The 13,071-nt window shown below is 33.6% G+C and overlaps 2 protein-coding genes and 1 non-coding gene across 3 annotated transcripts; 1 reads left to right on the top strand and 2 right to left on the bottom strand.

Moving 5' to 3' along the window:
- Positions 1-4,926: 4,926 nt before the first annotated feature.
- On the bottom strand, positions 4,927-8,114 carry sulp-5 (STAS domain-containing protein; the record flags this gene model as incomplete). Its single annotated transcript, NM_073589.5, has 14 exons — positions 4,927-5,064; positions 5,181-5,292; positions 5,338-5,500; positions 5,562-5,700; positions 5,744-5,881; positions 5,929-6,035; positions 6,112-6,547; positions 6,598-6,680; positions 6,727-6,888; positions 6,932-7,099; positions 7,142-7,413; positions 7,634-7,788; positions 7,871-7,956; positions 8,001-8,114. The coding sequence occupies 14 exons, from the start codon at positions 8,112-8,114 to the stop codon at positions 4,986-4,988; spliced, it is 2,214 nt and encodes a 737-aa protein (NP_505990.3). The 3' UTR covers positions 4,927-4,985.
- On the top strand, positions 5,396-5,690 carry K12G11.14. The gene is made up of 2 exons (NR_069636.1): positions 5,396-5,515; positions 5,570-5,690.
- An 890-nt stretch (positions 8,115-9,004) lies between the features above and the next one.
- Positions 9,005-12,786, bottom strand: sulp-4 (STAS domain-containing protein). Its single transcript, NM_073588.5, has 13 exons — positions 12,635-12,786; positions 12,312-12,549; positions 12,149-12,259; positions 11,937-12,103; positions 10,986-11,546; positions 10,749-10,940; positions 10,611-10,706; positions 10,458-10,564; positions 10,271-10,408; positions 10,090-10,222; positions 9,927-10,046; positions 9,253-9,419; positions 9,005-9,207 (listed from the first exon to the last, which is right to left on the bottom strand). The coding sequence occupies exons 1-13, from the start codon at positions 12,776-12,778 to the stop codon at positions 9,132-9,134; spliced, it is 2,250 nt and encodes a 749-aa protein (NP_505989.1). The 5' UTR covers positions 12,779-12,786; the 3' UTR covers positions 9,005-9,131.
- Positions 12,787-13,071: the final 285 nt, after the last annotated feature.

The raw sequence follows: 13,071 nt of genomic DNA, 5'->3' as shown, positions 1-13,071 counted from the left end.
GCTAACTGTGTAATGGTTCGAAGAACGATCATGAAAAAGATGCCTCTGGTGAAAACACATACTATCTCTTTCTTATCACTTTTTGAATCAGCAGCAAACACGTGTGGATTGGTCAAGAAAACCGGGTTGAACCCATTGAACCCACGTTGCATCTGGAGGTGGAGTTCTCATTTGGTGTAAACTGGATGTATAGAGATTGCTGAAATTAATGGAAAAAGCTAGAGAATATGGACAGTATGGAAGATCTTTGGTTCTATACTTTGCTGATCAGGTATATTTCTTCCACTGACATAGGAAAACTCTGTCGTCAACACATTTTGGCCTCACTTTTCCAAGTCAAAAAGTTTCCTGCATAGATTGATCAGTACTCTCCGTTAAAACACATGACACCAGTTGGAACGGTCTTTTTCTTCCGAATCAAAATGTTTCCAACTAAAGTTTGAAATACTTTAAAATTACTAGAAAGGTAAAGTTGAAAAGATCATCTTATTAGAATAACTAATTTCGGGATTTTTGTAACGAACGATAATATTTCAAAAAAAAATTAGCTTGTTGATTTCTAAGTTTTTAGAATAGTGTCTGGACTTAAACTAATCCCCAAACAACGAATTCAACAGTTTCTGTGTTAGCAATTAAATGTTCTAACAGACCAACCAAATTCTTAGAGCGTCCAACTTTCAAATATATCTTTAGTCAAAACCTCTGTTTCGCAATATCTTGCTGATTAGTTTGAATTAAAATTAAAATCTAATACGTACCCAATAAAAATTTGAGGGCCCAAAATGTTTTCTGAACAACTCCTGTTGCCTTAAAATGATTAATTATTTTTGAAGAAAAATATCAAAAAGTTTACAATCAAGTAACATTCTTTTAGTAAATAAATTGAATTATTTTAAAAACTCAACTCTGTACGCATTTGTGATCTATATTTTCAGCGACTTACCCGCTCCAGAATTTATGTTTCCAGATGTTTGGGGCTTAGTGGAATGCACTGAAAATGTTTGAAATCAAAATTTCCGTATGTAACAGTTGAATTTTGTTGTTTGGATTTTTACATTAATATTTTCACATATTTTCTGCATATTTTTAGTAGTATTGCGCCCAAAAAATGAAAATAGAAGTAGACTTGCACGTTCCATCAACTTAATTTAATTTACATATCTTTTTAAATTTAATTTCTTCATCATTGAAAATAAACTAATAAACACAACCGCAGTGATTAAGGAATCTGGAACATAGTTTTGCATGGGATCCTACCAAGGCTGTGCGGCTGGTGAAAAAATTCAATTTGTTTCAATGTTTAATTTGTTTTCATGTTTCTTTGACGCCGACAGCCGGGTCGGGCCTTATTTCTCGGCTGTCGGCTGTCAGCTTTTTTCCTTTCACAGGCAGAATTTTTCAATTATACGTTTAAAAACGGTCAAAAACTACTATTTTTAGCTTTAATATATGAAATTCCTTCTGATTGGAGCATATTTTGGACAATTTTATAGAGAATTTTTTTTATAAAATTTTTCTAAACAGCCGAAAAAACCAATACTTCGGCTGTCGGCTGGCGCCGACAGCCGAGTTACTTTTTTTTTCGGCTGTCGGCGTCAGCCGACAGCCGAAACGGGGCCGACAGCCGCACAGCCCTGGATCCTACTAGAAAATACAATATAACTTTTTCTGAAAGTATCTGAATCATAAATTATTTATATGATTTTTAACAAAAAATTGTGCAATTATAGTCTGGCCCAAAATACATTATTTCCAGAATTAAAAGTCTTCAAATATTTGAATGACCCTGTAAGAATCTAGATCTGAAACATTACATCTATAAGTAGGTATTCGTGATTGTCACAACATCTGAAATGAATTGTTCAATGGTCACAACTGTCAATCTATTTTTTCCTTTTGTTCCTCAACATTATTTTTGTGAGCAGGCAGTGTGGCCGAGAAGATTGACAATACCACGTGTTTGGCCGCTTTTCGGATTTTCTATCTCTTTTTGTTATTTCCTATAAGAATTGAGTGCACACGTGTTTCATTGAACGTACTTTGACGGTGTTTGTTCGAAATTTGGAACTGATAAGAAAGTGGGTAGAGAGTTTTAATCAAAGCACATCTGATAGGAACTTATAACTGTTTGAAGACAAATTTAATAATATAGGCTGTAAATATCAACAATTGAAACAAAACACAAATCACGGTTCACAAGTAGCTTTTCTTTTTAGATCAAAATTTGCAGAAACTTAATTCTCTATAGCCAATATCAGCTTGTATCAGTAAACAAAATTCCAGAATACGACAATTTTATTGCATTGTTTTGCCTGTTTAGACTACAGAATTACAGGCTGGACAGAAGAAAATATAGAAACACGTGAAGAAACACCGTACACTATCGAAGGGTTTCGATACTTTTCACTTACAGATCTTAGGTAAACCCTGGAAAGATCTTTATATCATAGTTTCACATTGCCTAGTATGAACGGTCAGAAAACTTGGAATTATGTGCACTGGGAATTCAAAAAGTGTAATGTTTTAAATTAAATATTCTTGGCCTTTGACGCCAACGTTGTGACAAGAATTTCACTTGGTTAAGAAGTTGACTAATCCTGGGCACGATGTTGGAACTATTTTACTGTATTCTTCCGTAAATTGGATAAAACAACGGGATAACTGAAAGCTTTTGATCAAACTTTAATAAGACTTCAGAAAGTTTTTGATTAACAGTTGGTGACCATTTTTGTAGTTTCCAATTGAAATTGTTCAATGCTCGAAGACTCTCCAATCTCTCTTTTTTTCGACATTTCTCACGAAACAAATACACCCAAGGTCACAATTTTGTCTTTGGTTAGTTCCTTGAGTTCTCTCGTTTTCTTTCTTTCTCTTCACAATTTCTATATTGTTTGCTGCTCTATTATAGCGTGGTTTACAGATGGATAGCACATTTAGTTTTAATTTGATGAAGAAATAAGTGATAGCAGATAGACTAGTGCACAAATAGTTGACTAAGAGTCAAAGAACGGTCGAAGCTAACCTTATGTATTTAGCAAAAAGCCTTAGAAATCTTGTTGTGAGAAGGTGCCCAGCAGGGATGTGCGGCACTTGGAAAATTTCGGCACATCGGCATGTGCCGATGTGCCGAAATTTTTTTTTCTCGGCACATCGGCACACGCCGATGTGCCGAATTAATTTTTTCTCGGCACTCGGCACATGCCGAACCTTACAAAGTCGTCACATTGTGCCGATCGGCACTCGGCACATTCGGCACATTTGCAAAGATACTATATAGCTTCTTAAAAAACAAAAAGTTCATCAATTTAAAGAAATAACAAAAAATTACTTGCGATGTTTGTTTTTTTTTCAGTTTGGATGTTCTGAACACGATTTCAGACGAAAACCTAGGGTTTAGTAGAACATCTGAGTATAAAAAACTCATTCACTTCGGATGCGTATATCTCCGTTGAAAAAATGATTTGACAAAGTGGTCAACTACAAAGTTTTTTTCTTAATCCAAAGTACAACTTTGTAGTTGAACATTTTGTCATAAAAATTTTTTCAACGGAGATATAAGCATCCGAAGTGAATACGTTTTGAATTAAAAGTATTGTTTGAAAATTTGAAATCTGCACAGGACATGAAAAAATTATCAAAAAAATGTTTTAAAAAATTTTTTCAAACTTTCCCAGTTTATAGACAATTGTTGAAATACTAAAATAACATAATTAATAATGCGGTTCCAGCTTTCTTTGACCAGAAATAGTTAAATTTTTATGGTTTTTTTATATGAATTGGACCTTAACTTTGAGCTATGATATCTTTGTGGTGAGCCACAGTCATGGCAAGTGATCAACTACAGAGTTGTAGCAAATTTTTTGTTAAAAATTTTGTTAGTTGATCAATTCTTGGTATCATCAATTTTCACAGACTAACATACCTGTGAAACAGGACAATTTTTTAATGTAAATTGCGTACACGAGATTTCTCTTTTTTCCGTGTGGAGTAATAATACCAAAAATTGATCAACTAACAAAATATTAAGCAGAAAATTTGCTACAACTCTGTGGTTGATCACTTACCATGACTGTGACTCACCACAAAGATATCATAGCTCAAAGTTAAGGTCCAATTCATTAAAAAAAAACTATAAAAATTTAACTTTTTCTGGTTAAAAAAAGTAAAAAAAAAGTCACCCACCCTGAGCTCAGTTCTGAAATTTCGCAGCTAAAAATTGCGAGAACGAGGGGAAAATGCATTTTTCCTCCCAGTTGGATCGCGACTAGAGGGGGAAATAGGAGGAAAAGGGGGAACATTCAGTTGGATAACCCCATAAAAAATGCTGTGCATTTGTCTTAATATTGAAGTTAGTATACATATGTTAGTATACTACATATTAGTTGAAATGATAAATTCCGAAAATATTAATCAATTTTTAAAAGTTTCTTTGCATTTTTAAAATTAAAAAATAAATTTTGGTACATATTCCGAAAAGTGCCGAATGTGCCGAAATGTGCCGAAATGTGCCGATAAAAAAGGTCGGCACATGCCGATGTGCCGACTGGAAACATTTTTGGCACATCGGCACATGCCGAGTCTCAAAAACTCGGCACATGCCGATCGGCATATGCCGCACATCTCTGGTACCCAGCATTTTTAAATGTTGCTTGACAGTGATTTTACCTGACAGTGACAATGGTCTTTTTTCCACTCCAGGGCATTTTCTATGTAGTTTGAACCCAGGATCAAAAAGTGGCAGTTCTAAAATTTCCAATTCTTAAACAATCGTTGTTTATCCATCATTTGTTCACAATCATTTTCCTATCCGTTTCTATTTTCAAATTATTCTCTTTATTGCTGGTACTTACTCACACACCTGCACGTACACATTCTGCAACACCAGTTGACATTTTTGTGATTGGGCGATAACATGGTTTCAAGACCAAGAATTATATATTTTTTTATTCATTTTTGAGTGAAAACTTTCAAATTCGTTCAATTTGTCATTGAGTTGGATAATTATTGGTCACATTTGATATTTCATCAAATTCTGGTATACTTGTAGTGTCCAAAGAACCAAACCTGAAAAACTTCAATAAAACAGTTTCTTCGAAAATTATCTAAACGAGGGATGATTGGAAAGTGTTTTTTGTTATCAAACTTTATTTTTCTCAAAAATGTTATCTAAACAAACTTACTCAGTTTGTCGTAATCGTGCAATTCCAGTTGCATCTCTCAGAGTTGGATAGAAGTTTTCTTTCGATACAAAATCAAAGAAACTACATTTTTCAAACATTTCTCGCACCGGTACTGCAAAAACTAATTAAACTTCGTGTAAAAAGTCGTAGTAACTACCTTTTGTGCTTGCAAAGTAAACCTGTACTCTCTTTTTTCTGAGATCAGAAAAAACTTCTTTGAGAGCACTAACACCCATCAAATCGATAAATGTAAATCCGGAGCAATCAATTACAAAATGACGAGGAAGTATTGGGTCACGGTTGATGCCTGGATGAAGTGGCTGGAATAGTTGTCGGTACTTATTATTATTATTTGATAAATTAATCAACTAAAAAACTAACTATTTCAGTAATTGGAGCAATCCTATGCATTCCTTCAAATGTAAACTTGCTTCCCTTGCCTGCGTTTGGCTCCTTCACAAAATTAAATTCAGAAGACTTTTTCCATTCATCGTACACTTTTTCGATACATTTTTTGAAACTGAATATTAAATTATAACTCTCACTTCTCGACAGTGACGTACCATTCAACATTATGAAAAAGTAATGGAGCATCGAATTTGAAAATGCAAATTCCTTTGTAGAATATAGTTTCCTGATATTGTTGAGTGTCACTAAACTCGTCAGTATCTTTCACATTTGCGAGCAGATGCCATTTTGGACTGAAAAGTATTACAACTTCAGAATGAATATTAAATGAAAAACTTACTATTGCTCCCTAAGTATTGTTGTAAATAATGCGAAGAAAATTGCAATTAAGAGTCCTTCGGAAACGTCAACAAGTACTGTGGCAAAGAAAGCAACCATCCAAATGCACTGAAAATATGTAATTAAAGTGTAACTTACTGTAAATAAAAAATGAGTTTAACTCGCGCTTAGACGATAAACTTACACAATCAATTTTCGATAACTTCCATATTCCTTTAAGATCTCTCAATTTCCATAACATACTTTTCAATGCAATTACAATAATTGCAGACAGAACACACATTGGTAATGTTTCTAAGAATCGTCCAAAGTAAAGACTGACAGATAAAACAAATAAACAAGAGAAGAAAGTGGCAACTTGTGTTTTGACTCCTGATTCAACTCCAACCATTGTTCTTCCCAGTCCTATGGATGTTGGAAATGTTGGGAAGAAGCTTCCACCAATTGCAGTAAATGATAAAGCATAAAGTTCTTGTCCAGCATCTATTTCATATTCATACTTTTTAGCAAGCATTTTTGATAGTGAAAGATGAACAGCTACGACTACAACTGCAATACTGATTGCATCTGGAAGAACTCGTGGAATGAGATTTGGATTTGGTAGTGATAGTTCGGGAAGTCTGAAAATGGTTCATTTCGTTACTTCATTTTTTGCGATTTATATTCTTACCCGGTTGGAATTTTATTGACAATTTTCACATTATACAACTCGTTCGCGTCGATGAGTGCAACAAAGATCGTAGAGATTATAACCTGAAAATCACATGGAAAATTTAAAAATTATTTATTTTTTCCTTACCGCCACCAACTCCCAGGGAATTGGAATGTTTGATTTCATTTTCCTTTTCATGATTGGATTTATATATTCTTTTCCACAATGAAGAAGAATCATCGTAGCAAGCGAAATGGCGCAGCACATGAAATTTGCCTTTGGCAAATTGGTGACAGTGTCATAAACGTTCTGAAACCATTGTGTCTAAGAACTACTCAAATAAAGTTTTTACCCTGATAAGGTATCCCGGTCCACTATGTTTTACTAATCCTCTCAGTCCAAATAATTCTTTAAACTGGGAAACAAGTACATGAACTGCTGACCCCGTTGTGAATCCCGCAATTAGTTGATCAGAAAGGTAAGTAGTCAGAAATTGTAATCGGAAAACTCCCATTAAAAACTGAAAATCTACTTTTTTCCGTAGAATATTATTTTTATTTACCTGAATCAGTCCAACACCCAATACCAAAGCACAAGACACTTCAATTGGAGATGGGAGAGCTTCATCGCCAGGAAGAAGAGTTGAATTCAAGTTATCACTCGGGATAAAGGCTTCACGTTCAACTGCTAAACCTGTCATGAGAGCCACAACTGCGAATGTTCCCAGACTTGCATGCTTGGATGTTCCAAAGAAAATGTATAAGAATACGGGATAAATTGAAGTGTAGAGTCCAACAATTGGATCTTGTCGGGATAGTATTGCATATGCGATACCTGAAAGAAAATTGTTTGGTGAAATAGTGATATCTGGCTTTCTACAACTGGAGATGGTTAATTCCTAAAATTTCAATTGTAAAATTGCGGAATGCCGGAAATTTACAGGTTGGCAATTACAGAATGCAGATTTTTTGTTCGGAAACTTCAGCAATGACCGATTTCAGCACCTAACTGAGCAATTACTGAATGAGAATCCTATCAAGAAAAGACCACTCACCTTGAGGAATCTGTAGAACACCAACAGTAATACCTCCCACTACATCAGACGTCAAAGAATTTTTCCAATCATATTTGGGGAGCCATCCAAATATTGGAAATAAGTTCAATAGAAATATTTTGAAATTGGTGACGGAAGTGAATGGAACATAGTATCTGTCAATTTCTCGTTTAAGAATATTTTTGATTTTTAAGAGAAGTATCATTTTCAATCCAGTTAAGATTAAGAATAACTAACCGGCTGGCTACCTTTGTCGACCGCTTTTTGAACTTTCCACCGTCTTTCAGTCTCTTTTGGTAACCGTATTTCTCGTCGTATTCCACCTGACAAACTTCAGATAAAGATCTTCTGTTTGTATTAAAAATACCTGGTTCATTGGCGCTCTCCTCTTTTTTGCATAGAAACTGCGCAACTGATCATATTCTTCCTCTTCGACGTGGATCATCGTAGGAGTTGATGGTGTAGATGGTGGAATGTCCATCTTTAACAAGAGCAAAATGAAATCAAATGTTTTAAATTCATATCTTTTATACAAGGTTTTCACTGATTGATAATGCGGAAGTTGAATTATTAATTTTAAACAACAAAGAAGGAATTACTAGTTTTCACTTGATAATCTCCCGGAAGCATACATATATCAAAACAATACAGAACACTGAATTTTGTTTTGATTTTATTCAAAAACCAAAATGTTGCAAAAATGTTTCCATATGAAAATTCGAAACTCTGAAAACAAAAGATTAAAACAGAAGATTCATAAAACTTGAAAAAAATCATTATTGATATAAGAACGGAATCGATTTTTGTGCTATTTATAATATTATTTTTTTTCTCCCTCTTTGGATGCGTTTTCCGGGCAAAAACAAGGAGATGAAGATCGCAAAGAAGCGTGGCATGTGAAAAATAATGTAAAAGTCCAACTTTTTCTCTTGGTCGCAACATTGTGTTTTTTTTAAAGAATTTTTTGTATAATTCACACCAGTAAAAGTTGTACTTTTTCCAATCACAAAAAATGAAATCAGCAAAAAAGAGCAGAATGAATCCCTCATCACCTACCGCCGCTTTTTATTTGGTTGTACTAACTTATGTAAATTAAGTTGCAAAAAAGATCAAATGGACGGAAGAGAGTATTCGACTGACCGTACTAAAAAGAAACCGATTACAACAAAGTTCAGGTATACCAGAAACTTTCCAAGCACAAAAAAAGACACGTGCATAAGAGTAATCTCTGAAAATTTAAATTTCATTGTGAGGGTGGAAATGAAAGAATAACAGATACATCACTATCCCTGAACTTTTGAAACCACTTTTATTCTGAAAATATCAATCAATTGTGTTTGATGTTGTAATTTTTGAAGAAATAACAATTATAGAAAGTGTCGTTCAAAACATTTATTTTAAAATTAACCCAATTCAATGCAAATTGTTGTCATTTGTTTTTCACAGGGAATTTATTTAAAACTCGTTGATTTTCTTTTGATGTCCTCTCGAGACATGTTTACATTGGATGTGAGCTGAGTACTTCTGTCAATCGATCGTGTTCTGGTACATATCCAGTATCTTTGAACCCAAGTCTGAAAATTTAGATTTCCATTTAATAGTAATTATTTCAAACTCACTCTAGCTGTCGTTGTCTGGCAATACTTGTTGCATCACGCATTGTTGGGTAGAAATTTTCCTTTGAAACAAAATTGAAAAAGTGACATTTCTCAAACATCTCTCTGACTGGAGCTTTTGCATTTGCAAAGTACACTAGAATTCCACGTTTTCTCATATCGGAGAAAATCTGAAATTTTCAACATTTTTATTCGGGAATATTAAATTTTTAAATGGAATTCAGTAAGATGATAATCATAGCTCTATTTGTAGCAAAATATTGAGTTAATAGGAAAATTATTATTTCCTAGGAAATATTTTAAAATGGCTCTAATTTGTATTTATTTAATTAAGAAAAGGCAATAAGTGAGAAAACATTTTCCTGATTCATATACCAGCTTAAAGCGGCAATGGTTACCACCATTAGCAAAATATATTTGAAAAACAAGAAAAAACAATTAATTTTTTCACTTTCTTCACATAGATAAAAAACCTTACAATTGTTAATATCTCGTTTTAAAATAAACCAAATGTGATGTTTTGTTTGACAAATTTTCAGGGAAAATTAGGATCTATTTTGAGAATGTTTTTCAACTATTTGAGTCAAAAATGGCGCCGAGAAAGTCAAGGTGAAATAATACGTGTTTTTTTATTTTTTAAATTTTGAGGTTTTCTGAAATATATTGGGAATTGTTACCTCTTTTAGTGCACTAACACCCATTAAATCAATGAACGTAAAACCTGAACAATCGATTACAAAATGTCGAGATAAAATATCAGGAGAATGAGTGTTTAAAGTCGATTGAGCTGTTTGAAACTGAAATAATCAAATATTTTGACTCATCGAATTTTCCATTTACCATTTTTCCATCAATCGATTCATCAGATCCATCTAATTTTGTATTTAAAATAGTTTCTCGTTCCTCACGAAGTACATAGAATTCATGCGATTTTTGCCATTCAGTGTATGCCTTTTCGATTGATTTTTTGAAACTGAAGAATCATGGTTTTTCGACTAAATTTTTAAAAAAAGTTACTAACCATTCAACATTATGGAAGAGTAATGGAGCATCAAATCGGAAAATGCAAATTCCTTTGAAATAAACAGTTTCTCCGTATCTTTCTGCATCACGGAAGTCTTGTGTTCCTTTAACTGATGCAAGAAGATGCCATTTTGGACTGAATTTTTATTATATTACTTTGAAAGGAAACATTTTTAAAAACTCACTATTGTTCTCGAAGAATAGTTGTGAACAATGCAAAACAGACAGATATTATTAATCCCGTGGAGACATCCAAAAGAATTGTAGAGACACAGGACACTACCCAAATTGTCTATAAAATAAAAATTGTATTACGAATATTTTTAAATGATACTTACAAAATCAATTTTAGACACCTTCCATAAATCGATCAAGTCTGCAAACTTTCTGAACATACCTTGCAAAGCAACACAAATAATCGCTGAAAGAGCTGCCTAAAAATAAAAAAGTGTGAGTTTTTAAAAATTGTGACCAACCATTGGCAGTGTTTCAAGTAACGTCCCAAGGAAAATGACAACTGAGAAAACAATTAAGGAAGAAAAGAATATTGAAAGCTGTGTAGTGCAACCAGCTCCAACAGCGACAAGTGTTCTACTCAAAGAACACGAATTTGGAATAGATGGGATGAAGCTAGAAGAAATGCTGGCAAATGATAGGGCAAACAGTTCCTCAAATAAATTTATTTGTATAGTTTTATATTTTCAAAGACTTACCTGACCAGAATCGAGTTCATAGTTGTACCTTTTTGCGAGCATTTTGCTAATTGATAACCAAACAGAAATACTAACAACAGTTATACTGATGGCATCTGGTAGAACTTGAGGAATAAGATAGAATGATGGAAGTGAAAAATTAGGGACACCAACAGGAATTTTGTTTACAACTTGAACTTTTGCTTCTGTGTCAACTCCTGTTACAGCCACAAAAACTGTTGACAGAATTACAATAACCAGCTCCCACGGAATTGGAATATTTGATTTAGTTTTCCTCTTGATAAATGGATTGATGAATTCTTTTCCAAAATGCAGAACAATAATTGAAACAATGGAAATCCCACAGCTCACTGGATTTGCACGGGTAATTGACATTACCAGATCATAAAGATGGCGGAAAAGATAAAATGGTCCACTGTGACGTGGCAATCCACGAATTCCAAGCAGAGTTTTCAATTGAGATACAAGAACATGAACAGAAGATCCAACAGTAAAACCAGCAATTACTTGATCCGAAAGGTAAGTGGTTAGAAATTGGAGACGGAGAACTCCCATAACGAACTGAAAATATTTTAAAGTTGTTTGAACGTTGCCATTTTTACGGCTTGCCAAAAATTGTAAATGTTTCAGCAATAGGCAAGTACAGTTTGCCGAGAAAATGTTAGTTCAGAAATTTCAGCATCAGAATGAAAAGTGAAAAAAAACACCTTATTTTTCTTATACACACTTCGAAATACAATTTCGGAACAAAAACAAATTTGACAATTCTCAAAACTTCTGAAAATTAATATCAATTTCTGAAATTTACAGCTTGTACTGGAGCTCGGCAATTTCGACAGTTATCTTCGCTTGGTTTGGAAACTTTGGTAAATGCCGATTACTACACAATTTTTGAACACATTTCAAATTACTACATTTCCCTTAAAAATTGAGAAAACATTTCCAACTAACCAATATCAATCCCATTGTAATCGTAATAGCACATGATACTTCCGTTGGTGACGGAAGTTTAACCAAATCAATATCCGTTTCATTAAAAGACGAAGGATCATAATCTGTTGGAGCAGCCAATTTCTCAACGGAAAGCCCTGTCATGAGTGACACAACCGCAAACGTTCCTAAAATTTCAATTCAAAGTAATATCCCATCGGAAGTATACATACCTAAACTGGCATGCCTGGAAGTTCCAAACAACATATAGATCAAAGGTGGAAAAAGAGATGTGTACAATCCATTGATAGCTGGTTGTTTGGCAAGAAGAGCGTATGCAATTCCTTTAAATTAACAATTGTTTTCTAAAAAATTAATAAAAATCTAAAATCTTACCTTGTGGTACCTGCATTACTCCAACCGTAATTCCTCCAATTATATCCAAACTCAAATCAGTTTTCCATTTGTATTCTGGGAACCATTTCAATATTGGGATCAGGTCGAAAATAAAAAGTTTCAGGGCAAAAAATGAAGTGAAGGGTTCGTAGAATCTCCTCACAAATTTTTTTGCTTGTTTTTTCAACTCATTCTCCAAATGAGGTTTGTTGTAGTCGAATTTTTCATCGAATTGTGCCTTAAGAAATTGGGGTGAAAGAATGCATTTTGAAAAGTTTTAATGTTCGAGTAAAACTTTAATAATTTCTCAAAATTCAATATACCTGGTTCATGGCGCCTCGTTGTACAAAGCTAACTCTTCTTTTGTTGGGTTCACTTTTGTTATAGAAATGTTCTAAATAATTTTCAGCTTCTTCCTCAGCTTCTGACAAATGTCTTGCATGGTTTATCCGACCAGGCGGAGCCATTTTGAATACTGGAAAAATAGTTGCATAATTATTTTAAAAGAAAATGAAAAACAAAACCAACAAATCTGGTAAAAATCGAACAACTACTTTTTAACACTGTTTCCATTAACATATAGCGTGGTTTTTATGAAATTGAAAATAAGTTACAGAACAAGTTATGTAAAGTAGTATAAGTCTGTGAAAATTATTCTTTTTGAAAAGAGATAAAATGTCATGAAGAGTTGCAGACAGTTGACTTTTGTTGCTCTGAGTTTCTCTGCTAACTCACGTCAGTGAAAACAATCACTAGACTC

The sequence above is a fragment of the Caenorhabditis elegans genome, chromosome V, assembly GCF_000002985.6.
Source record: "Caenorhabditis elegans chromosome V".
Classification (NCBI taxonomy): domain Eukaryota; kingdom Metazoa; phylum Nematoda; class Chromadorea; order Rhabditida; family Rhabditidae; genus Caenorhabditis; species Caenorhabditis elegans.
This window is presented reverse-complemented; position numbering and strand designations above follow the sequence as displayed.